This window comes from Thamnophis sirtalis, unplaced genomic scaffold (genome assembly GCF_051295495.1).
Source record: "Thamnophis sirtalis isolate CommonGarterSnake01/CBP01778 unplaced genomic scaffold, rThaSir2_p1.2 scaffold_1, whole genome shotgun sequence".
Taxonomy (NCBI): Eukaryota; Metazoa; Chordata; class Lepidosauria; order Squamata; family Natricidae; genus Thamnophis; species Thamnophis sirtalis.
This window is the reverse complement of record NW_028261381.1, coordinates 148095975-148121153: the sequence shown is the minus strand read 5'-3', so window position 1 is coordinate 148121153 and position 25179 is coordinate 148095975. Positions and strand designations below refer to the sequence as shown.

Here is a 25179-nt window from a genome sequence, read left to right as displayed (position 1 = left end):
CCAGCAAGGCGGATTTGGCTACCACTCCCGAAACCAACAGCAGTATCGACAGCCGAGAGGGGGCCAATCTAAAAGACCCTTTCGGGGGTGGGTGGGTAACCGATACTACCACAAACCTTACACTGTCCCAGGCCCAGATTCCCATTGGGGGAAGACTGCAACTTTTCCCAGACCAATGGGAGTTCACAACTTCTGACGCCTGGGTCAGAGCCACGGTTAGGTTTGGTCTGGCCTTGGAGTTCGTCTCCCACCCCCCTAATTCATTCCTTCAGTGCCCAGTTTCTAGTAACCCCCAGAGAAGGTTGTTAAAGTGTTCAGCGATTCAACACCTCCTGGACATAGAGGCCATACAAGAGGTCCCTGCTGACCAGGTCTGTCAGGGGTTTTATTGCTTGTTATTTGTCATCCCAAAGGCCTCTGGGGGGTGGAGGGCCATCCTTGATTTAAAAAGGTTAAACAAGTTCAACAGGTGTAGACATTTTAAGATGCATTCTTTACATTCAATTTGGAGGGGATTTGCGAGGGTGATTTTCTTACATCGGTCGATCTTACAGAAGCGTACTTGCACATGCCCATTCTGGAGGAACACGGACAGTATTTATATATTTTTTTACAACTCTTACCATTACCAATACAGGCATTGCCATTTGGCCTTTCTTCTGCCCCCAGAGTTTTTACTAAGGTTATGGTCGCTTTGGCAGCCTACTTACGCACCATGCCTGTCAGAGTCCAACTTTACCTTGATGATATCTTGTACCAGTCGGCCTCGGGGACCAGGGCCAGGGACGACCTCCACACCACACTACAAGCATTGCGTACCCATGGGTTCTCCATCAACGAGACCAAGACTCATTTCTCCCCCACCACCAGAATTCTACACCTGGGAGCCTAGATCGATTCGGTGGAGCCTCCAGGTCAGGTCTTTCTGTCTAAAGAACGAGTTAGTAATCTGAAACAGATGGTGGCAGACATAGAAAAGGAACGTAGGCCTACATTGGCCAGTCTCTCTAAGCTATTAGGGAAGATGGTGCCAGCCATCGCCATAGTCCCCTGGGCTAGACTTCACACTAGAGACCTCCAGTGGTTTTTACTTCCCTTCCAGAAGAGGAGAATAGTAACTCCCTAGTGAGGGTGGCTGTGCCCGGGGAGGTGCGGCAGGCGCTTAGGTGGTGGAGGTCTTCCACCATTCTGAAGGGGTGTCACATTAGGGTGAGTGACAGGGTCACCATCACCATGGACGCCAGCCTATATGGCTGGGGGTCCCACATGAATTCGCACATCATCCAGGATCAGTGGTCTCGGGAGGAGGCCACCATGTGTATTAACTGGTTAGAGCTTAGGGCTATACGATTTGCTCTGTTAGAATTTCAGCCCCTCATCTCCGAACAACTTGTATTGATCCTAACGGATAATATCACGGCCAGAGCCCACATGAATAGGCAGGGGGGAACCACGTCTAAGGATCTCATGCTAGAGGCTAGTTCTCTGGGAGCCTGGGCTGAAAAGAACCTCTTGTCCATCACAGCTGAACATATTTCGAGGGTGGATAATGTTAGAACTGACTGGCTTAGCAGAACCAAGATAGACCAAGCAGAATGGTGGTTACACCCTTCTCTTTTTCAGGAGATTACAAGATGTTTCGGAACACCGATTGTGGGCCTGTTTGCCACCCCTTCCAATACACAGTCCCCAGGTTCCACATGAGATTCCACACACTGGAAGCGGAAGGGATGGACGCCCTTTGCAGTCCCTGGCCAAGGAGTCTGCTTTATGCTTTTCTACCTACACCCCTCCTCCCCAGGGTGATCTGTAGAATCATCAGTCTCCAGGCTGGCCACGGCGACCATGGTTCGCGCACCTTCAGACATTGTCATCAGAGCGACCCTGGAGGATCCCATCGGACCGGATAGCCCTCACCCAGGGGTTGCTGGAGCACCTGGAGGCCCGATGGCTTTAGTTGACTGCCTGGTGATTGAGCGGCTCGCTCTGAGAGGGGGCGAGTACTCGGACAGCGTCATTAACACAATTCAGACCTCCAGGAGGCCGTCCACGACACGCATCTACAATGCTCTGTGGAAAATATTCTGTACTTGGAGTTCCAGTAATCATATCATTCCAGAGAGTTCCTCCATTCCCCAGGTGCTGGAGTTCTTGCAGGACGGGCTGGACAGGGGACTCTCACCTAATACCATTAGGCGACAGGTGGCAGCCTTAGGGACCATACTTGCCTGGGGAGGGGGGCAGACCCTTTCTCAACACCCTACTGTCAAGAGGTTCCTGAAGGGAGCTGCAAAGTTGCGACCTCCCGTAGTACACAAGTACCCCACTTGGGATCTTACCAAGGTCCTAGAGGCTCTCACCAAGCTGCCTTTCGAGCCTCTGCGTGAAGTCCCCCTACAGATACTTACCTGGAAGGTGGCCTTTCTGGTGGCAATAATATCTGCCAGGCAAATCTCGGAGCTACATGCCTTATCCGTTCAGGAGGACCTGTATAAGTTATATCAGGATAGGGTCGTCTTACGTCTTGACTCTACATTCATTCCAAAGGTGGGGTCCTGGTTTCACCGAGCCCAGGAGCTCATGTTACCTGATTTTTTTCTCCCACTCCTGAGCATCATTTAAAGGCACTTTGGTACAATCTAGACATGTGCCAAGCGCTTCAAATTTATATAGATAATACATCCCCAGTACGTAAGAGACGCTTTTTGTCTCTTTTCATACCGCATTCCTGGGTCAGAAGGTATCTGTGGCTAGCATTGGCAGGTGGGTCAGGCGTTGCATTGGAATGGCATATGAATCACAAGGGGAGGCGGCACCAAGCAGCATCACCGCTCATTCCACAAGGAGCGCTGCCTCCACCACGGCGTGGGCTACTCAAGCCTCCTTGGGTGAGGTCTGCAGGGCCGCGGTGTGGGCATCCCCTTCGCCTTTTATCAGGCACTACAGATTAGATAAGTTCATTTCTGCGGATGCAGCCTTTGGTCGTAGGGTCTTGCAAGCAGTCAGGTCTGAGAGTTATCAGCTAGAACGGTCTACTTTCCTGCCTTGAGAACGGTTGGACTTGGGTATGTTCCATACATGGATGCTATCTCCACCCTTATTGAGAAAGGGCGTTGGTACTTACCTGATTCGCCTCTTCTAATAAGCAGGAGACAGCATCCAGCCCCTCCCATCTGCTGCACCAGTTCTAGCTGTGTCTCCATGTTGTGTATACCTTTGACTTCCTTAAGGGTTCAGTGCTATTTGTACTGTTCATGAGTTTTTTACTAAAGCTATTGTTGGATAACACCTTTGAGTCTGTATTTATTTTCTTCCTCGAAAAACTGAGTGGAGCCGCACCAGAAGGGGGTTATAAGGCTCGCTAATTAATTAGTAATCAGACTCAGTACAATCAGGATACAGACAGTGTCAACCCATATATGGATGCTATCTCCCCCTTATTAGAAGAGGCATATCAGGTAAGTACCAACACCCTTTTTCATTAAGAGTGACTGCAGTTATGGCCAATGCCTTGCATCTGAAAAAGCTGCTCTGTAGAAAAGGGAGTGTTGAGGATGATTATATGTGCAACTCTAAATCTTTGCCCCTTTAGATTAAAAATCCTAACCCATGCTTTAAGTTTTAAATTATGGAGTTCTAATTCTATTGTAAACTCTGGTTTGGAATTGTGGATATACTTACACATAATTTTGATGGTGGATTTGTGATTTTGATTTGTTGAACAATATAAGAGTTGATACATACACTCCAAACAACTGACTGTATTAGAATTTATATTTATATTTGAATCCAGCCAATTTCTCCTTTGAATTTTCGAGATACTGGAATAATATGGTATGTCTTAAGAACATAGATGGTTTTAAAATATCTGGGGAGATGCGATATGGCATCTAAATTGAAATAGTATTTTACGATATTGGGTCCTAATAATTGGTAATCATTCCACCTGTATTTCCCTTTATTTTCTTCACCTCTCTCTTTGCAATTAATTTGAAATTGGCCGTGACAGACCTCTGTTTCCATTCTGCTGGCTTAACAACACTGAAGCAACCTAGAGGACTGCTGTTATTTTAACTTGCCACAAAGAAGGCTAAGTAGAGAGTAGAGAATGATAGCTCAAAGTGTTTGTTTATTTGATTTTTACTTTATAAGTAACCAAGGTGCTGAACATGCCTAATACTCCTTCCTCCTTTTCTTCCCCCCCACAATAACAACCTTTGTTAGGTAGGTTGTGTTGAGAGAGAGAAAGAGGTTGGTCAAAGTCTAGAATTCATAGTTTCCTGGTTTTTAGATCAACATTGTAATCACTACACCAAACTGATCCATTAATTAATATATTCATTACCTCTTTCTTTAAATGGAAAGGTATGAACATAAATGTAATGAGAGAATAAGAGAGTATTACAGCTTTTGGCTCAGATAACCGTTTGACTTCTCAAACAAAACATGGATTGTTGATCAGTTTTTTATAGCTACTCAGTGAAAAAGCATGAAATTACAACTTGGCAAAAGTGTTAAAGCTGTAGGGTTTTTGATTTAAAAAATCTGCAGTAAAATTTATCTTCAGTAAATTTACAAAATTTTATGTATTGCATAGTTCTGGATACAGTAAAGAACAAATGATTAACAAGCACGGAGAATGTAGTTACCAAGAATTCTTGAATGAGATGATTCATAGCCTGCTGTCCACAGATGTATTAAGAAAGTCTACTTTGAAATTCTGAACATGTTGAACAGTATTGAGGATGTTGTTAGCAGCGTAATCCAGTTTTTCTGGATGACACTGTGTACTGACCTTTTCTCTACACTTTATGCTACTTGATCATTATTTTTTCATTGTCCCAATAACTGAAAATAAAATTGAGAATCACTTGTATTGGTAGATTAGGAGCTTTGGGTACTCTAAGGGAAATACTAGTTGACTATTTCACACCTCCTCCTTTTGCCCTGGGAAGACGTTTATCTACTTTGCACTTCTCTTTGACACCTCTGAAGATAAAGTGCAAGGCTATTTGCTTCCTTGTTTTTATTTTTACTTTCGTTGCACGTGGGGTGGTGAACAGATTTTTGAAACTGCAGAAACTACAGACGCTTATGGCAGGATAGTTCTTGTTTAGGTTATAATTCACAGGGAATTTCACATGATCTCAGAAGTTTACCTTTCATATATTGGGATAACGCAGTGCTATGTTAGTTTGTATATTTGTCTGCAAGATTGATGTAGCTTCTTTCTCCCATATATTTCAAAGAGACAACTTGGAACTCGGACCACTGAAGTAGAAGAATCAAGACACACTTTTCATATCTTACTTATTAGCAATCTTGCAATTGGGAGCCATGCTTCTTCAATTCCAGTAATATTAAACAAATATAGATTAAACTTTCAGTTATTTGGGGATTGGTTGTTTATATCAGTAAATCATAACTGTTATAATTGAGCTGATACCCAATCAGCTACATAACTGATTAAAATATGTATGTAAACCTGAATAAAAATGCTTAGGAAAAATAAAGGGCATTAAAAGAACATAGAAGTTCATATATGAGAAGAATCTTGGAAAATGACAAAATATCTGTTTTTGTAGACTACAAAACTCTTTTTGTAGTTTTGCATTAGTACTGTAGAGGCTTTAAACTACTCCCATAGAGTTTTCATTATTTCTCTTTACTGCAGAATTCTGTGCTGTATTCCGTTTTATTCTGGATGGTCATCTAAGATTTAGAAGCAGCTTTTCAAAGGAAGGGGCTGCTGGCCAATGAAAATTTCAGTGAAAATTGGTTACCCTACCTTATATAAACATAACCTGTTTATGTTTATATTTTGTTTAGTCAAAATTATGTGCAATCTATTAGGTTTTTTCCCCCCTGCTAAATAATTTGGTTAAGTAATTGGCTGTGTCAGAGAAATTTGAGATTTATTTGAAAACATTTTGATGCTTATTTAAACATTAGATGATTATTTTCAGGCTGTTAATTCTAAAGACAGATATATTCTTCTGCTTCATAATTCAAAGAATCATTTTTTTCCTTTTATACAGGTGAACGTCTATGTGCTGGGAAAAACATTTCTTCTGTTGGCCCGAGAGCTCTGCATAAATGCTCCAGCTATAGGTATTTTTAAATAAGAGTTGGCTTTTGATATGTAGTTACAATGTATCATCATCTCATGGCAGCTTTTCAAAAATACTTACATGGGTTGTTTAACTGGTATTTAAAGATACTTCAGAATTAAGACTGGAGGAATCTAGAAATGAAAGCTGTCTACGTAAGCTCAGGATTTACCTTAAAACTGAAACTGAAGTAAAGCTGATTACTTCTAATTATCAGTGTGACTTCTTCCAGTTATATCCATCTTTTGAAGTAACTGTAACAAAACATATATTTGAACTAACATTCAACAGAAATAAAATAAGGATGGTAATAAGTGCTTTGGACTTAATGGCAAATGTACTTTAAGAGCATGCAGAAACATGAACATGGAACAAAGCCCAAATATAGAATATTGCATTTGCCAACAGCTGCTTAAACAAAGTTTATTCTTTCCCAGGATTATATGTGATGAGGACTTACAATGTTAAAAGTAGAAAAGGAAAGTGAATGAATAATAAAGAGCTTGATTATTTTAGAGGGATTTGAGGCCTGTCTCCTTGAAGTTTGAGATTTGAGGTCTGTCTCCTTAAAAAAGGGTAATGTTGCTTTTGCAATTTTGCAAAATCCAAAACATGATCCTTTCTACATCAAGAGTTGTGGACAGTAATTATAATAGTGATGTTATATATACCACTGACTCTGTGACCTGGTTCATGCTTAGACATACTATACTGTTAGTTTTTCTAAGCTATTCATTATAACTTAGACTTGTAAGCAAACCAGGTCATTATTTGTTTTGAAAAAGATGATTTAAAGAAAATTATTTTTTGTAAGAGCTCTGTAGACAGTTTAAATGTACAAAGAACATTTCTATGACAAAAGAAATGTGCTTGTGCTGCTTTTGCAGAAAACAGAGAAATGTCCAACCATTGTCTTAGTATCATATGTCTCTAGTTTGCGGTACTAATCCCTATAAAAATGTTCTTAACAGCTTTGATGTATCAACAGTGGTAACGGCATTATACCATGATGTCAGAAATGAACTGAACATTTTCATTAAGTCATTTCTGAAGATACTGGGAAAGTGGCGTGATATGTTAGAAAATGTCAAAATTTACTGCTAACAAAAAGTAGAATAATTCATTTCTGACATTCTGAATAATTTATATACCATTTTAGAGTGTCTAAAGCACTTTGTATATTATCTGAGTAATCTTAAAACAGACCATTATTCTTGAGAAAGTGGCTTGCCTATGACCATATGGAGTGGTAATGGGAGAGAAGTCATTTGAACCAGGGATGTTTTGACTAATGCTCCTAGCAACAGTGCTGGCAAGCTATGCGAGATGTTTCCCTAAATTAGCTTGTTGTGCATGCTGGTTAGATGATTATGCTGTTGGTTTCACATAGTAGGATATGTATTTAGGATATAATTCAGAGATGCTTTTTCAGTCTAATTACTTAAGACTATAGCTGTGTAAGGGGACCTTATAACTGTTATAAGGAATTTTAAATTTTCAGAGATGGATCACAGACAATTAACATATTAATATCATACATTTTAATATATAAATTTAGCACAATATTGAGATTGAAAAGGTATTTGCTTTTATCTCGTAATTTTAGAATGATGCTTATTAAAAAGGTTACATGAGGAACTATATCGGACATTATATATACACCCATATTTCTGTTAAATATTGTGAAGTTTCCTCCTATAGTAGAAATGTGTCATGGAAAACAAATCCGGAATCCCCTTGGTTACATAGCTCATAAGCTCCTTTAGATCTTGGCAGTGCCTGTGGTTTGATGAGCATACGTCTCCATTGCTGGATGAACAGGAGTGGAAAGGACACTAAGTAAACCTCATTTTGTAGAGCGCAGTAGCTGCAAGATAACAATTTGTGATAGTTTTGTTGCATGCCTCTTGGGCTGTCTCTATAGTTACATATACAGATGGCTGACAATCTCCTCCTGGGGATTATTAAATTATAAAGACTAAATTAAACAGCTTGATCCTCAGTTTACTTTCTCAGAAGTAAATGCCATGGTATTCAAAGTAGATTCCTGTAGTATTCTGATGTTGAAAATCAAGTGAATGTGTTTATTACATTTCATTACATGATCTGTGACAAATCAATTTGGACACATGGAACCAAGTAATGAAAAATGTTTTGTGAGAGGAAATAGCTGCCTGCCCATAGTTATTAGCTTACCATTCTGTAAACAAACATAGGACTAAAATTTTGAAAACACTTTCAGGCCTGTTTCCACACAATATGGTTAAATAAGTCAAACAAGGGTCTGGTATATTGATACAAAGTTTGATTGGTGTGTGCTGGGTAGATTAATCATGATCTATGAATACAGCCACAGTGAAGTGGCTTTTGTTGATCAAGAGGAAAGCACTGTATAACAATTTTATTATACTATAGATTCTGTTGCTGTGTTACAGAATTATGAGATTTTAGATGTTCCTTTTCTTTGTACATATGTTTATAAGAAGAGAAATTCATCTCCTGGGAAATTATATTTATTTTACTCATTATGTTTTAGGGACATACATTTCCACTAATGCTATATAAAAATAAATGTTTGTTCTGTAGTGCAATCTTAGTTTCAGATGTGTCTTCAGTCTTAGTAAGAGGTTTTGTTTACATAGATGTGGAATTATAACACCTTATGTTTCATCTTTAAAAAAAGTGTTACTATTTCTGCATATATTGATGTGGTTCAAGTACCAGAGGATTAATAATGAGCAAAGCACATAAGGATTTAGGACAAGTAAAAATGTTTTATATTCAACAAGTTCTCAAACTGCTCTACTTTATAACATTCTAGTTGAGTCAGTCTCAGCCGTTAGTTGTCTATATACAAAATAAATGCACATCATGTGCAATTTTTTAAAACATTTCTTGCTCTGCATACTGCAGTTTAATAATTAAGTCAAATAGCTTATGAATAAATAAAATAAGATTAAATTCAAGAGCATTCCTTCACTTAATTTCATAGCCTGATGGTAAATAGATAAGTAAGTACTATAATACTCTGGCCTGCTCTGCAGTCTTTTAGTCAGATCAGAGTATCTATTAATATGTAGAACAGCCCTGGAATACAATCTAAGTGAAATGCATCATGCGTAGAAAATGAGTTCAGGTATTTGTCCTCCTTGCACTCCTGTGCCATTGGTGCTGTCTGAGGAACACTGGAATTGGAATGTCACTTTTCCACACTGTACTTCAGTCATTCCCTCTTGTCCAAAATAGCTGAGTTCATTGCCATCTAGAATGGCACTTACATTGTAAAAGGTATCTTGCTCAACCTGCACAGGATGCTCAAACCATACTGAGAAAGTGTTACTAGATCCATCTGATGTAAACTTTGTCAGATTCTGGGCAAGTACAATGCCTAACCTCTTCAGTTCAATTTTGACGCTGTATTCAGCTTTTCCACAACTTGATCCGTAGAGTCCCAGTCCTGCTATAAATATCCTTTTATCTACCGCAAACTGGATACTGTCACATCGTCCCCGGTACCTCCATTGATTGCTGCGATATGCAGACGATTGAAATCGATGGCACCTTTGAGGTACAAGTCCTTTCCGCTTTGTTAGTGGAAATTCTAATTTCGGTTTATTTGCAGCAGTATACCACAAGAAAATGTTATGTCTTTCCTCAAGGGTCAGGATGTCAGACTGAGCAGCCCCATTGGCAAACTCTTCCAAAGTCATGGTTGGAATCCGAACCAAGTATAAAGCTTTCCCTAATACATTCCTCTTGTTCCTTGGCGTAATTGGCAGCCCTTGTCGCTTGCATTCAGCCTCAGCCCAGTTCAGAACTGCCTCGAACACCACAACCTCCTTGGTGTTTAGTGCTTCCCGCATCACAATGATCTCTAGCGTCTGTTGATCTATTTCACAGAAGCCCTCTGATTTCAGTGCCATTTCAGCTTGAGCATCAATGACTTCCCAGCAGCGTTGTGTCAGCTCTGGTTCTTCAAAGAGCCTGCTCTGAGACAGCAGAACGCAAGCATTCTTGGCCTCTAAGCTAGTCTCCAGAAAATTGACGCAAGCTTTTGCTAAGGCTGGGACAATGTATTTCTTGGCTGCGTATAGAGTAGCAAGCACAGTGTCTGCTTCCAGCTCGATTTCATCACTATACATGTACCTATGGATATAAAAAGATTCCCTTTTTAAAAAAGAAAAATACACAACTCTTAGTTATAGCTTTCAACATTTTTTTTGATGATTTTAAACTTTTACATTCATCGTCCTTCAATTTTTGGTTTAAAAAGCCATGCAATTGGTAACTTGTCTGAATTACTACTTACTTTAATAAGATTAGAAAAGCAGCAGGTTCTACATCTGGTATATGGATTTCAGACTTGACCTCTGCAAGATCTCCATAAAACATTGCGTAGAAGACCGAACTACCCACTGCCAGTACATACTGCATTAAAAATTATAAATTCAAAATCAGGGATTGGTAGACAGAGAATCAAATACTTTAATTTTCCTATCTCCCACTTAGCTATAATGGTTTAGATCAGAATATATCAGCATACTTTTTTTCAAAAAACCGCTATTAGTTTGGATCCCTCCCCTCCCCCTACTGTGACTCAACCGCAGATTAACTGCAAGGAAATATATAGCAATAGCACTTAGACTTATATACCACTTCACAGTGCTTTATAGCCCTCTCTAAGCGGTTAGCAGAGTCAACATATTGCCCCCAACAACTTGGGTCCTCATTTTACCAACCTTGGAAAGATGGAAGGCTGAGTCAACCTTGAAACCCGAACTGCTGATATGCTGATATTTCTAGGCAATTGTTTTGTTGCATTTGTGCAACAATGTCCTCACTTGAGTTAAAAGGACAAGGGAACAAGCATCTTTTAATACACAATTCATCTACATGGCAAAAATAGAAAAGATCCCACCAACCTTGTGAGCAGGAACTTTCTTTGCTGCCCCCACTGGGCCCACAATGAAATGCACGTCAGCCATAAGTTCACTGTTGAACATCAATGCGTTTCTGTATAGATTTACAAAACGGAACCATAATTAACCCTATACCTCTACCCTCGCCATCCCCTACTCTTTTTAATTCTCCCCTCCCAAACAATTCAGGCTACCCCTTCCCCCTCTTTTTGGAACTGTTTCAATCATGACTGCAACAGCTCTTTTCTGTGTTGGCTTATGACCAGAACAGGACAAGTAGCATCAAGTAGCAACGTTAAGAAAATTGCTCCATTGACTAGGGCAATTTGGTAGGCACCTGTGCAGTTTTCTTGGTAGTGCCACAGAAATAGTTTGTTAACTGAGAAGTCTTCCAAGATGTTTTGGGCTTCCTAGATAGTCTACTGCCCTGGTGTTCTCTGAAGGATAGTCCGAATAGTAATGAGGTTATCCCCGCTTAGCTTCTGAGCCTAGGAATGATCAGCTCCCCACTTACTGAGCAAGACAGGACCAACCTCTCCAATTTCTGGAAACCCTTCAACTCCCCAGGAGCACAAGAGGTACCCCTTGGTTTTCCCAGACAGGTGTATTCCATTGCCTGTTATTGCAACGGAAAGCATTGGTGCGGGAGGGCCCTTTCAGAAAGCCAGCACAAAGTTCACGCCCAGGTTCTTGCAGCAAGTGCCGAAGCTTTTTTCGCTCCGAGTCTCTTTCGCTCCCAATTCTCTGCCTTTAAAAGTTGCCCTCCCTTCCTCTTGCTCCTGCCGCCGCCGCCTCACAACGCGTTTCCTTCTCTGGGCTGCTTGCCCAAGCGGGGCTTACCTCTCTCGCAGGGTGGGGTGGAAGGACTGCCAGTTAGCGCTCTCCACGTTGTTGTTGTTGAGGTTTTGCAGCGGCGGCGGCGGCGGGGGCTGCGCGCTCTGCTGGAACTGTAGGGCGTTTTTCTTGGTGTTGGCGGCGGCGGCGTTATTGCTGTTTGCGAGATTGGTATTGGCGCTGGCAGGGTAAAGTTCCGCAGCCATCTTCTTTTTGAGGCCCAGGGGCAATATCTCATAGCATGCTGCCCCTTTGCTGTTGGCCCGGACGCTCTTTTTGGACTTCTTTAAGGTCTCTGGAAGCAGAAGAAAGAAAGTCAAACACTTCATGATCCGTCCATGGAAGCAACCATGGTCCAGGGGCATCAGTGGGAGGGACCCCCCTCCGCGGCCATCAGTCGGGCGCACTCTCGCTTCCAAAGAATAAAAAAAAAAACCACAACCACCCTTTGAAGGACAGCAAAAAACAAACTACAGCGCCTTGTTTGAAGGATCGGTGCCTAAAGCATCTTTTGTGTTCCGGCTGGTGGCGCAGCGATGATGCTTTAATGACTCATCGCTCACCTGGCGGTGGGGAGGGAAGGACGCTGGGGATGGTGCAAGGGCTCTCCGAAGCTGAAGCCGCGGGGCAGGACTTGGCCGGATCCCGCTCCGGAAAGTCCGAGGAGCTGTCACGATGCCGATTTTTCTTTAAGAGGCGAGAGCAGCCCTCGACCCCGGGGCGATGTAAACTTCTGCCAAGGTTCTTGGTGAGGCTGGAGGACACGCGGAAGCGGGAAGCCCGGCTTTCGCCCCTTTTCCAGGCGAAGGGCGAACATCCGCGAAACAACTGTAGATCTCCACTTAGGGTTATTTATTATTATTATTCCACAATTCAGGTTGGAAGTCCTCCGTCTCCCGAGCGATAAAATCCCAGAGGCCGAGGGACACGAAGGAGAGAGGCATACGATCCGGCCGTTTTTTTTTTACGAGCGGAAGTTTTTCCTGTCACTTTTTTCGCTTTTAAAAGCGAGGCTGGCCAGGCCAAGCTGCAGGAGAGGGAAGCATCCTCTGACGCTGGAGTCTGGGTCCTGGTTGTTCCCAGCGACGGACTGGGGAGAGGCTTCTTTTTTCCTCACCTCCTGGCGAGGCTGCGTCGTCTCCTGTCTTACCCTACTTCAAAAGTCGGGCAGGAGCCGCGGCTTTGCAGGACCGGGCGCCCGTGGCCGTCCGCGTGTGCGCTTCTCGCGCGTACGTGCTTCCTCCTCGTTTCCCTGCTGTTGTTAGCACCGCCGCCACCTCTTCCCAATGTTGCTGCTTGCTGCCGCCTCAAATAGTCAGCAGCACCGCCGCGCGTCATCGGCGGCTGCTCCAATGGCGAAAGGGCACCAGAGGGGAGGGCCGGTCTCTCTCGCTAGACAATATGTCATTCTTCGCTCGCGCTCTCTCGAACCGCCCACACGGCCCCCATCCCTCCCCCCTCGCGCTTTCCTTTCTCCCATCAATCCAGTCCCCTCCTCCATTTGGGAAATTTACAGGAAACCCAAATTCACTCTCGCTGTTGGATGGAGGGGGGAGATAAATGCACGCGCGAGCACCACGCACGCAAAAAAAAAAAAAAGAGGGGAAAATGTTGCGGCGGAGCAGCAGTTGGGAGTGACGGCCCAACGTAAAAAAAACACAAAAACCTTCCTTCCCGCCCTAACCTTCCACAACCGCCCTTTCCCAAAAGGAGTCGCAGAAACTCTTCCAGAAGTAAATCCCGTTTAGAAAGGGTCGCTATTCCTTCGAGGGGAAGGAGTTTTATTACTATTTATTGTTTCAAATTGCTATGCCGGCTCATTCCCTCCTCCCCCTTCCACCTCTTTCGGTTGCTTGGGAAATTCCTCACACCCCCCCACCCCGGGGGAGATCTCGTCTCAGCTTGCCTCTTGAGGTTGCTCACTCCCAAGGCGATGGTGGGGGGGGGAGGGGGAGACGTCAATAAAAGCGGCCGGTGTGAATTCTGCCCTAGCGTCTTCGATGTCAATTGAGCCAAGGGCGCTTTTAATTTTGGGACCGTTTGCAAAATAGGGATTGGGGTAGGAGGAGAAGAGGTCTTTAGGAAATCGCTGGAGGCAGCCCGCGTTGAGCGCCAGTCATCCTGCAGTTCAAAAAACTCCGCTGCGGCGCCGATCCTAGCATCTCCCCCAGTCTCCCCACCCAGTCGCGCACCCGCTCCTGGCAATTTCCCCAGTAGGAAGCAGGTTACCCGGCCGCTCTCTCTCACCAGGCGTCCCTTTGCCCGAACCCAGTCGGGAAAGTTTGCACTGCAGGCTCATCCGTGGAGTCAGAAGCCATGATTATGAAAACGGAAGGCACGGGCAGCATCAGTTAGGCGGGAGGCAGCGCCTCGCCGATCCCAGCTTAGCGCAGCAGTAAAAGGAGCCTTTTCCGTGCGGCCTAGCGAGGGCGCCCATACTCCTTCTGGCCGTCCCCTCACACAATGCTCCTTTTCAGGCATCTTTTCTGGCTCCGTTTGAACTCCCTCCCCTTTGGGCGAAAACGGGTGTGGGTGTGTGTGGGTGGGGAATCTACCCAAACCAGTGCTTTTTCAAACTTTATCAGCCTGAAAGCAAGGCGGAGTTATCAAAGGTGCCGGCAAAAAATGGAGAGTTTTCCCCCAAATTCTTCGAATGCTGAGAGTTGTGTCTCATTTGGTCCTTAACATCCTGAAACATCTTGAAAACTGATGTAGTGTGTGTGTGGATGACTTCAGATCTTAAAATCTTATTCAGAAGAAATAAAAACAGAACTGGCCAGGAAGTTGCAGCCAAAATAAATGTTATTGTTTTAAGGAAGGCTGCAACATTATTATTTTTTTGTACTGGTTGTAGCTTTGGTGCAAGAAACTTCACAAAGCTGGCTCCCCACAAGCATTTTTTAAAAAAAAATACTCAACTCTATTCCTAATAATTTGTTCCAGAATGCACTCTTACTGACATGGAGCTGACTGGGTTTCACTTATGAATGTTCAAGATTTTCCCTTCTCCGATACTTCAGCATTTCATCTGTCCTCCATGAATTTGCAAAGATCACATAAAGTAGTGTTTCCCAACTTTGGCAATATTAAGATGTGTGGACATCAACTCCCAGAATTCCCCAGGTAGCCATGTTGAAGTCCACACATCTTAATGTTGCTACGTTGACAGACACACAAAGGGGCTCCACAGCCTTCTAAGAAGAGAAGTTAACAAGGGGAGCGGACTAGATTTTCTGATAGTCACTACTGCATTGATTAAATTCACACACACACACCCCATGGCATGATCCTAACATTTCTATTCTTTCAGAAGGTACTTACAGGTTGTGCCCACTTTCATTCCTGGCAGGAATGGTATATGACACTACTCCAAGTATCTTAATTTGAGAAATTCCCAATTCCCTTGCATTCCTTTTTGCCTCAGGATTTCTTCCCAAAGAATCTTGATTAGTGCTTCTCCAAGACTTGATATGACTCTCTTGAAATCTAATGTGTTTATTTTTTTTTGAACTCTTTGAACTCCAGTAAGACATAATCACCTCTTAAAGCTGTAATTGCTTTCATCTTATCAACCCATGCTTTCTTATTGGTTAGAACTAGGTCTGACAGACTCAATATTTTTATTTTTCTGAAAGATGAAACCATCAACAAAATGACTGAGAAACCATATAGTTCTGGCCCAGTTAGTTTTTATATAGATGCCTGGATACTTAAAATTTCTTATTATTTCTTCCATAAAGTTGGATAGTTTGTCCAGGATGATATTTTCTAGGATAATGTTTGTAAAATTTATGGGTACATACTCTGAAAATGAAAAATGCTACTGAATTATTGTTTTCAATTTATATACAGAATTGTGCAAATGTTATGGATAGATTAATAAATTAACATTTATTAGATTCAGTCATGAGAGTAATTTTCCTATTGTAGATTTTATTCTTAAAAAGTCCCTGTAATTGACATTGATTCCCGATAATTGCACAAAATTATGCGTGATGTTCTCCCAGCAAAAATACCATCTAGAATCTTTTTTACTTGAGGCACTGGGATAATTCACGTGAATAAGTGATTTGCTGCTATCCTTGTGGTCTCCCATCCAAGAACTAAATCATCCAACCTGTTCTATTCTGTCAAGGTCAGCTAGCTATATGTTTCTGCATTAGGGCGAACAACAAAACTTCCACTGCTTGTTTTGTTACATTATAGACCCCCAATTTGTCCCTGACCTTCTTGCAGAAAGCAAAATTATAAAAATGAGTGAGTCGTGGAAGAGGAAAAATTACCTCCGCATAGTTCTGTCCCCAAACTAGTATTTTCCACAAAGGAAGGAAGCATTTATTTTCGCTTTGCTCTGCAAGGAGGAAGAAGTGTTGTTCTGTGCAGGAGAATGTATTTTGCGTTCTCATTTGCATGAAGAAAGGTCCTTTACACATTAAGAATGAAAACAAGTTTGAAGGCACAGTCCAACTTATACTTCTAAAGATCTGGGGATCAGCCCTCTTAAGGGTTTGCTGTACCAGATTTATGCAGTTGGAAACTGTCTATTTCTTATTGTATCTGAACAGCCTTGGTGTTACATAACAGTCCTTTGTACATCTCTGTCTCTGACTCTCTGTCTTTGTAAGAATGTTTACCTTCCTCTTCACCCAGATTCCCATTGCAGCTAAGAAATATAAATGGAGCAACAGGATTTTCTCTCAGAGACAAGCTTCTGGCATTACCATTTGGCTTGCTAATTAACACACATGCAAAAAATGTACAGGATTTGTTTTTAATCTGAATGCTAACTTTTTCCTAAACAGGTTTATAGCATTTGATTTAGTAGTATCTATAATACATAGCTAACCATCATGTTAACTGAATGTTTCAATTTCCCCTAAAAATATTAATGTATGCAACTTTCCTAGTTAATAATTATTTAGGTTTTTTTAAAATGTACTGCTTCTGGTTGTCTGAAAATTTGTATGTCATGCATATGCATAGTCTTTCTGAACACATGAAAATAAAAAATAGTACATAACAATGTTGATGCTTAGCAGTGATTATTTAAGTTTAATTAATTATAAATCCATTTAAGACAAAGCCCTTTCTTTATTTGTGGAATTGCTCAACAGGGCATCAGCTAAGGACGTGGCCTTGAATTTAATAGTTAACAATTGACATCAGAGGAAATGAGAAACTGGTATCTCTAGTGAAAAACTGGAGAACATAGAACAAAGCTTGATCATTTGATTCGAGTTAGTTTCCCAAAAGACCTACCTTTCTTAAAGTGGCACTGAGAAGAGCCAATGGGATTTTTTTTAATTGGACAATTGCTCAACATCATACTGCACTTGCTCAGTAAGAAATTGTTTACCTACATGAAACCTGAAAGCTCAAAATCTGACCAAAATTTTATTTTTATTCTAATTTTATTGTGCGCCTCTAATAGCAACTAACAGAAGACAACTAAGTAATTAGTTAGTTACTAGGAAGTAATTAACTTCCTAGTAAGTACAGAAGACAACAAAGTCTATTAAATATATCCTTGATTTATAACCACAATTGAATCCAACATTTCCATTGGTAAGCAAGACAGTTGTTAAGTGACTTCTGCCCCATTTTACAATATTTTTGTCATGGTTGGTAAGTGAATCACATGGTCATTAAGCAAATCTGGTTTCCTTCTTGGTTTGCAGAGAAGGTTACAAATGGTAAGCACATGACCCTGTAACAGTTGTCAGTTGTCAAGTGCCCAAATTTTGATCACATGACCATGGGGATGCTACAACAGTTGTAAGTATGAAAACTGGTCATAAATCAGTTTTTTCAGTGTTGTTGTAATTTGAAATGGTCATTAAATGAATGGTTGTGATTGGAGGACTATCTGTAGTCTATCTAGAGCTTTTGGGCTGTAGAACATGAAATTATTATATATCCAACAGCAGCTATTATGGTGTTGGCCTTCATTCACATCAAATTCTTGGCAAAAACCTAGGATGTTTATGTATCGGAGTAGTATTTGTGCAGATTCAGATAGTGTGGCATTTTGTAATGGACAGATGGAAAATTTTGTTAATGCACAGATTTTGTAGTCCAAGGCTTTTCAGTATGGTACCCAGAGTACCAATAAACACTGGGGCCACCACTCCAGTTTATGCCATAATCTTTTAACTTTGATTTTCAGAACTTGATATTTTGTGATTTTCTCCATTTTTTGTCTTTTGTTTTATTCTCTCCTTGTATTGCCACATTAATTATCCAAACTTCCTTCTTTCCAACCACAGTTAAGTCAGGTGTATTCATGCCAAGACTTTTTTATGAGTTTTTATTGAGAAACCCCATAATAGTTTAACCTGTTCCTTTTCAACTACTTCTTATCTAGTTTTCATTACTGGCACATGATAATTTTTACACATTTTTAAAGATAATTTTTACTATTTTATCAGATGTCTTGCAGTGTTTGTCAATGACTGAATTTTGATTTCTGATTTCCTATAAAGCTTCAGATAGCCCATAGAAAGCAAACATGTATTTTATTAGCATTTTTACTGTTCAGTAGCCAAAATTTGTTTTCTTCAAAATTACTGAAAGTGGGATCATAGCAATGACAAAATGATAAGGGTGATAATGAGTTTCCTTGGAAGATAACTCTCCTAACATTGACAAGCCCATAGTTTTCATTTCCAGCCACCTGCCTTTGTTATTTCATTATTTTTTTCCTGTAGATATTCAGATGTTTTTACTGACACCAGTTGTTTCCAAACATTTGATGATACAGCTATGCGGTTATGAAACAAACTCCTTTTATAATCAATTTAAACCATATGTAAATTTCTTTTTCAGTTTTCATAATTCTCCAAAACCATTTTCTTAATCGGCACTTGATATTTTGTCCCGCTGCTTCTCCTTTTATTGCCTTTGTGTTTAACTGGAAGGGTATTTTTCTTCCAAATAATCTTGGGAGCTATATGCTATTATTCCTGTAAGTAATTGAAATATTGTAGGCAAGCATGTTATTGGTTTATAGTTTCCTTATGTTTTTTCTTTCACCTTTTTTTTACTCTCATAAGTTTTGCCAGGTAGTAATCAGTTGCTGATATCTTCTTTATGCAATAGTTCATTATGTTATTTAGTTATAATTAGATGCAAGATAGTCAGATATTTGAGCAAAAAGCCATTGTTCAGTTCCAGGAGATTATCCAGTTTCAAACCTTTTCACTTGACTTTTCTGTTGTTATTATTAGGTCTTCTGTTTGGTTTTTACTAAATTCATCTTCAACTTTTTTATTCAGCCAGGATTGGAAGGCTATGGTGGTAGAATAGGAGGGTCCTCCTAAAATCCACTGTAATCTCTACAGTTTTAAGTGTGTTCCACTCCAGATTGTTCTGGCTGCACCACAGGGCCAGTTGTTCAACCTCACCATCTCAAATGAGACTACTGAAAAGGATTTTGCTATATCTCTTTTTTCCACTATTACCTCATACTGATTTATTTGCAACTATTTTAGCCCTACCCATACCCTATGCCATGTTACTACATGATTGTTTTGCAGTGAGAAATTAATGTCTGAAATGCTGATAACTTATTTTCTCTTCTGCTTCATACTTTGACTCTTAGGTGGAAGTTCTTAGTTTAGTCATTGTGTGCTAGCCTGCATTATTTTGGCAGATGGGCAGTATAAATTATTTTTAGATGGCATTTTAACATTATGATTCAAATACATTATTTTAGGATTGTAAAATGGCTTAATTCCAAAGTGAAATTATAATAGCTATTTATGATGTGAAACTTAAACTCAAGCACCCTTCCCCCAATAATATATGACATCTACATGAGAGGACCCTTTGATATTGAAAACTGGCAGTGTTCCTCAGTGAAAAATGATGGAAACCATGATGGTTTCCTGTCATTTCATAATGATAGCCAAAGCTGTGTTCTGGTAACCTTGATAGCTTCTATCTTTTAGAATATATTTTAATGTCTTGCTTATTGAATACAATTGTTATGATGCGGAATAATCATTATTTGTTATGCAAGTAATGAACTTAAAATCTTGTTTTGTTTTTCTGTAATATTGAGAAACAATTATAGATTGGAACCTTGCTGTTAAGTGCATAGCAATGCAGCATAAAAGCCTTTAAATTACAGGTAGCAGCTATATAGTTTAGGTAGACATTGATTGCACTGTACCTGCAAATCATTCAGGGGACATTAAGCCATATAATCAAAATGGAGCAGTACCCCACATAAAGTTGTATCTTTGAAATAAATAATCCATTGCATTTAAAATTGTCTTCAAATATTTCTGGTTTCAGGGACTAGAAATCAGTTAACATTAATGGTGCTAATTTCATGGCATAATAGATATACTTGTTAGTATAGAAGAACTCTCAACCAATTTGACTTTTTTATGAAAGCTTAAGTTGATTTTTGGAAGTTATTCTTTTGGCTTAGTTCTGTTGATTACTTTAACTTAATCTTCAGTAAAGAGGGAGATATGAAAGCAGAATTAGTCTGTGGGTTAATAATTGGAGCCGACTGAAACTTTCATCTGTATACAATGGCTTTAGAGATGAGAAATTTAATACTGTACTTCTGTAGAAGCAAAATAATTTTATCTGTTAATGTGGAATTTTTAACTAATGTGATATCTTCAAAGAAGTCTCAAGTAATATAAAATTGCATATGGGATATTTTCCTCTTGCTTGTCATCCTTCTGGATGAGGATATTAATCATCATTATTAGTCTCCTCATCCAGGTGCTTCCCAGGCATGTTTGGGATTACATTTCCCAATTTTTAATGCTACCATAATTTTACAGTATAGTTCTGCAGGTATAGCGAGCTTTGGTCTCAACACATTTGGACCAGGGATGGTGTTGATAAGTCTGTGTGATTGTACATATTATTCATTGCTACAGTTGCTGCACTGATCTATGACAGATCTTCGATTTGGAAATATGGAGTCAAATAATAATTTTAGTAATTACACTTATGGGCTATCAACATTGATTGATTGATTGGACCTACACTATTTATTCTATACTTCATAGTTTATGTGGCAATATATATTTGAATATCTCAAGTTTGATAGGTCTTTTTTAAATCATGTGTCACAATGTATTCTTGGTTTACAAATTTAAAATATGCAGCCTTTTTTCTAGCTAGTACTAATTACTCCACTGCTGTTCTGTGTTGCAAGAATATCCAGCATTGACTTGACTAACAGCAATATAGCATTTGTATCTATTTCTACTGAAGCTTCAAAAAAGGTGGTCAGTTTTAAACAGACAAGGAACATGCGAAATATCTCTCCTTAATTTTTCTTGATCCAAAGCAGTCACCTTCTACAGTTCATTTTTAAAAGAGAGGTTGCTTTGTGTGTGTCTGTCTCATGTGACATTTGGTATCTTTCAGTTCACTGAAAGCTGTTTGTTGTCTGATACATCCTAATGAAAGGGGTGGTGAATTTTGAATAATGCCCATTCTCCCAGTAGTCCTTGTATATCTGATTGGAGAAATGGGAAAAATGGTGCTGAGAGTTCCAGAGGGAAGAGACAATCAGCAAAACATCACCTTCCATTAGTAGAGGTTTCTGCCAGAACAAAGACCTTCCACAAGCACAATTCTTTTTGTTCCTGATAGTAAATACAATCTCATGTCTACAGCTGGAGAAACAATAGGACAGTGAAGTGTTTTTTGTAAGTTGAGTAAATCTGAGAAGTCTCTGGATAAAAGAGGAAAAGTTATGGTTGGTAATAACAAACTTTTTTCCTCTTGCTTTGGGCAGATCCGTGTTTATATATTCCTCGTTTTGCACACATGCTCGAGTTTGGTGATAAGAACCATGAAGTCTCCATGACAGCTTTAAGGCTCCTGCAGCAGATGAAGAGAGACTGGATGCACACAGGTCGACGGCCATCAGGGCTTTGTGGTGCAGGTATTACAGAACTCGTGAATTGGAGTGTGTGGAGTGGCAACAGCTAGTGGCAAAGAAATGTGTTATGTATATTTCATTTTGCAAGAAGTAGTTGCATATGTTCACCCTTAGAATGTCGTGCTTTTAGGCGAATCTGTACATAGAAGTTTAATGTCAAGATGAATCAGGTTAGATATGAACTTTAGGAACTAATCTAACCCTTGGCCATAAACCAGAGTATCACAGAGGTCATACTATTCCACAAGCAGAAAGTGTAGATTATTCATAAGGCATTGTATAAAAATTGTGTAAAAGAACATGAAAACAGTGGATTACACTGTACCTAAATATTATGGTTTAACTGAATAACTGAACCCTAATTATATTTAGCAATATCTTGGTATAAATATATCAAGGTTGTATTTATTAAATTTGTTTGCTGCCCAATTTGCCATGATCAGGGCAAGTAGGTCAAGCTACAGTACTTTCATGGCCTATATATAAGAATCTTTTAGAACCACAGTATATACTACAGGCAAATCCATGGGAAAAACCCTAAGACAGACTTTCCTAAGGAAAATTATTTTGGGAAGAGAATTCAGTTGGTTGAATTGAGATTTCAGTTCAAAGGGAAAAGTGGCTTACAGGGAAGAAGTATTGTGCTACACTTCCATTTTTTTGTTATTTTGCACATGACATTCTGCTACAGTGGAGAGAATGACTGAATATGTTGGATAACTCTGGCAGAATTGTTGAGAGATTTGTTACATCAGACTCTTCTCCTTCAAACTAATTACCACAACAGACCACTTATCCCTGATTCTACTTCGGCTCTTCTTTCCTTTCTATCTCTTATTTATTTCTTTTGATGATAAGCTTGTGGGTCGTGGCCCTGTCTTGTTTGACACAGGTATTAAGTTAGCTATTACAGGTAGCTCCCGCTTATGACCATTTGCTCATAAATAGCTTGAAGTTTCAACCGTGCTAAAAAAAAATGGAATTAAGGCTCGTGCCTGAAGTTATAGCTATTGCAGCACTCCCCCTCACGTTCACATGAACAAAATTTGGATATGTGGCAGCCAGCCTGCATTTTGGATCACAGGAGCATTTCAACTTCTCCCACCTGCCTATCTCTCTCCCCCCTCTCCATTTGTACCTTTTTGGCCCCCTGCTTTTCTGTGCTCTGCCACCCCAGTTTATCCTTACTTTTTCTTGCTCCCACTGCTGATGAGGCATTCATGACCTGGTCTTTCATGCCAACAAGCCCCACTGTGAAGCCAGCAAAAGCAATCTGGTAAAAGCAAATCCTTTCGCATAAAGCCGGCAAAAACAATGTGCCATGCTGCTGTGCTGGACTTCCTTCTGTACCACAAGAAGCAGAAGCAAGCAAGAAACAGCTATAGATCTGCAGCACACCAGGAAACCCACCCCAATACGACTCGACCCACCAGTATGGTGCAAATGGGCTTGCTTTTGTCAACTGCGCACAAAGTGGCTTCCTTTTGCTGCCTGTGGACAAGAGACAAAGTAGGCATGCCTCTCTCGTCAGCAGGAGAATAAGAAGATGGGAAGGATAAGTTAAAGTGCAGAATGGTGAGAATGCTTTGTGATTGCTACTTCCTGGGGCATGGTAATAGTCTCAGAGCCATGTGAATCTGGGGTTGCTTGCAGTCTTGAAAGATCTATCTATATATCTGTCTCTGTCTCTGTCTCTGTCCCTGTCCCTGTCCCTGTCCCTGTGTCTGTGTCTGTGTCTGTGTCTGTGTCTGTGTCTGTGTCTGTCTGTCTGTCTGTCTGTCTGTCTGTCTGTCTATCTATCTATCTATCTATCTATCTATCTATCTATCTATCTATCTATCTATCTATCTATCTATCTATCTATCATCTATCATCTATCTATCATCTATCTATCTATCTATCTATCTATCTATCTATCTATCTATCTATCTATCTATCTATCTATCTATCTATCTATCTATCTATCTATCTACCTCTACCTCTACCTCTACCTCTACCTCTACCTCTACCTCTACCTCTACCTATATCCATCTCTCTCTCTCTCTTTCTCTCTCTCTCTCTCTCTCTCCATCCATCCATCCATCCATCCACAACCCCTGGTATGCCCAAATATGGGAGGGAGCATACTGCTTCCCTTTTCTGTCTTTCAGCTCACCCAGGCTGAAAGCCATTTTTTATGTTGCCTTTGTTACATTTGTGTTGCATTTGTGCTGATAAATAAATAAAGGGAGACTAGTATAGATCTATTTCAAGCTATTTAGCTCTCATCAGCTAGCCATATCCTTACTGGGAATTGAACCTGGGCTGTATTACATATCAGGCAGTTGTATTAGCCACTAAGACACAGGCTCTCCTCCTTTATCAGCTAAGCCAGGGAAATAGGTATGTATTGTGTCACAACCCCTGGTATGCCCAAATATGGGAGGGAGCATAGTGCTTCCCTTTTCTGTCACTCTAGGACCATCCAGGCAGAAAGCCATTTTTATATTGCCTTTGTTACATTTGGCTAGCTGATGAAAGCTAAATAGCTTGAAATACATCTATACTAGTCTCCCTTTATTTATTTATCAGCACAAATGAAACATTTTATATATATTATTTGTCATTGTACATTTACACATACAACGAAATTCACGTAACACCCAGAGACCAGTCGCAATACTCATAACAATCCCCAAAACACACCCCCACCCACCAAAAAAACCCCTTCCGCCCCTGAACCACCCAAACATCCACATAATAGACCAAGTAGTGCTGTCCAATAGCTCACTGATGGTGACCCTTTAGTTCATTGTTGAGTGCAATTATAGCTCTGGGATAAAAACTCTTCAGAAGACGTGTGGTCCTAGTTTGAATTGTTCTGTATCTTCTGCCAGAAGGCAACAGTCTAAAAAGATTGTGAGCAGGATGGGAAGAGTCTCTGAGGATGTTATGCAACTTCCTCAAACAGTGAGATGTGAAGATGTCGTCCAGGGCTGGTAGCTGGAGCCTGATGATATTCTGGGAAGTTTTAATAATTCTCTGTAGAGCTTCTTTGTCCACTGCAGAGCTGCTCCCATACCATGCAAGAATGCCTTATGTCAGGACACTCTCAATGGTGCTGTGATAGTAGGACAGAAATAGATGCTGAGATAGATTTATCTTCCTTAGCATTCTCAGGAAGTACAGCCTCTTCTGTGCCTTCTTCACAAGCATGTTAGCATTTATGGTCCATGAGAGATCCTCTGAGATATAAATGCCCAGAAATTTAAAGCTACCAACCCTCTCCACCTCCTCGCCATTGATGTACAATGGTAAATGTACATCTCTCTTCTTCCTGAAGTCAATTATAAGTTCTTTAGTTTTTTGGTGTGAGTTCTTTAGTTTTTTTGGTGTCAAGTGTAAGATCATTTTCTTT

At 40.4% G+C, this 25179-nt stretch overlaps 2 protein-coding genes across 9 annotated transcripts in view; one reads left to right on the top strand and one right to left on the bottom strand.

The window, feature by feature from the left end:
* BRF1 (BRF1 general transcription factor IIIB subunit) overlaps window positions 1–25179 on the top strand; it is a 209596-nt gene that overhangs the window by 85389 nt on the left and 99028 nt on the right. For 2 of the 4 annotated variants that reach the window (XM_087727249.1, XM_087727244.1), the window contains exons 5-6: window positions 6039–6111; window positions 21636–21785. In XM_087727249.1, coding sequence (XP_087583375.1) covers window positions 6039–6111; window positions 21636–21785 — 223 coding nt within the window. Of the gene's footprint in view, window positions 1–6038; window positions 6112–13524; window positions 13597–21635; window positions 21786–25179 lie in introns of those variants that run through there. The other 2 variants (XM_087727263.1, XM_087727256.1) reach the window with 2 other exon arrangements.
* Window positions 8865–12713, bottom strand: BTBD6 (BTB domain containing 6). Of its 5 annotated transcripts, XM_014072194.2 has the most exons (5): window positions 12427–12713; window positions 11870–12158; window positions 11033–11123; window positions 10420–10538; window positions 8865–10256 (listed from the first exon to the last, which is right to left on the bottom strand). In XM_014072194.2, exons 2-5 carry the CDS (start codon window positions 12067–12069, stop codon window positions 9224–9226), a joined length of 1443 nt encoding a protein of 480 aa, XP_013927669.1. In that variant the 5' UTR covers window positions 12070–12158; window positions 12427–12713; the 3' UTR covers window positions 8865–9223. The 5 variants fall into 5 exon arrangements, with proteins under 5 accessions (XP_013927669.1, XP_013927662.1, XP_013927666.1 ...); XM_014072187.2 differs by having other exon boundaries at window positions 11870–12563; XM_014072191.2 differs by lacking the exons at window positions 11870–12158; window positions 12427–12713 and adding an exon at window positions 11367–11835.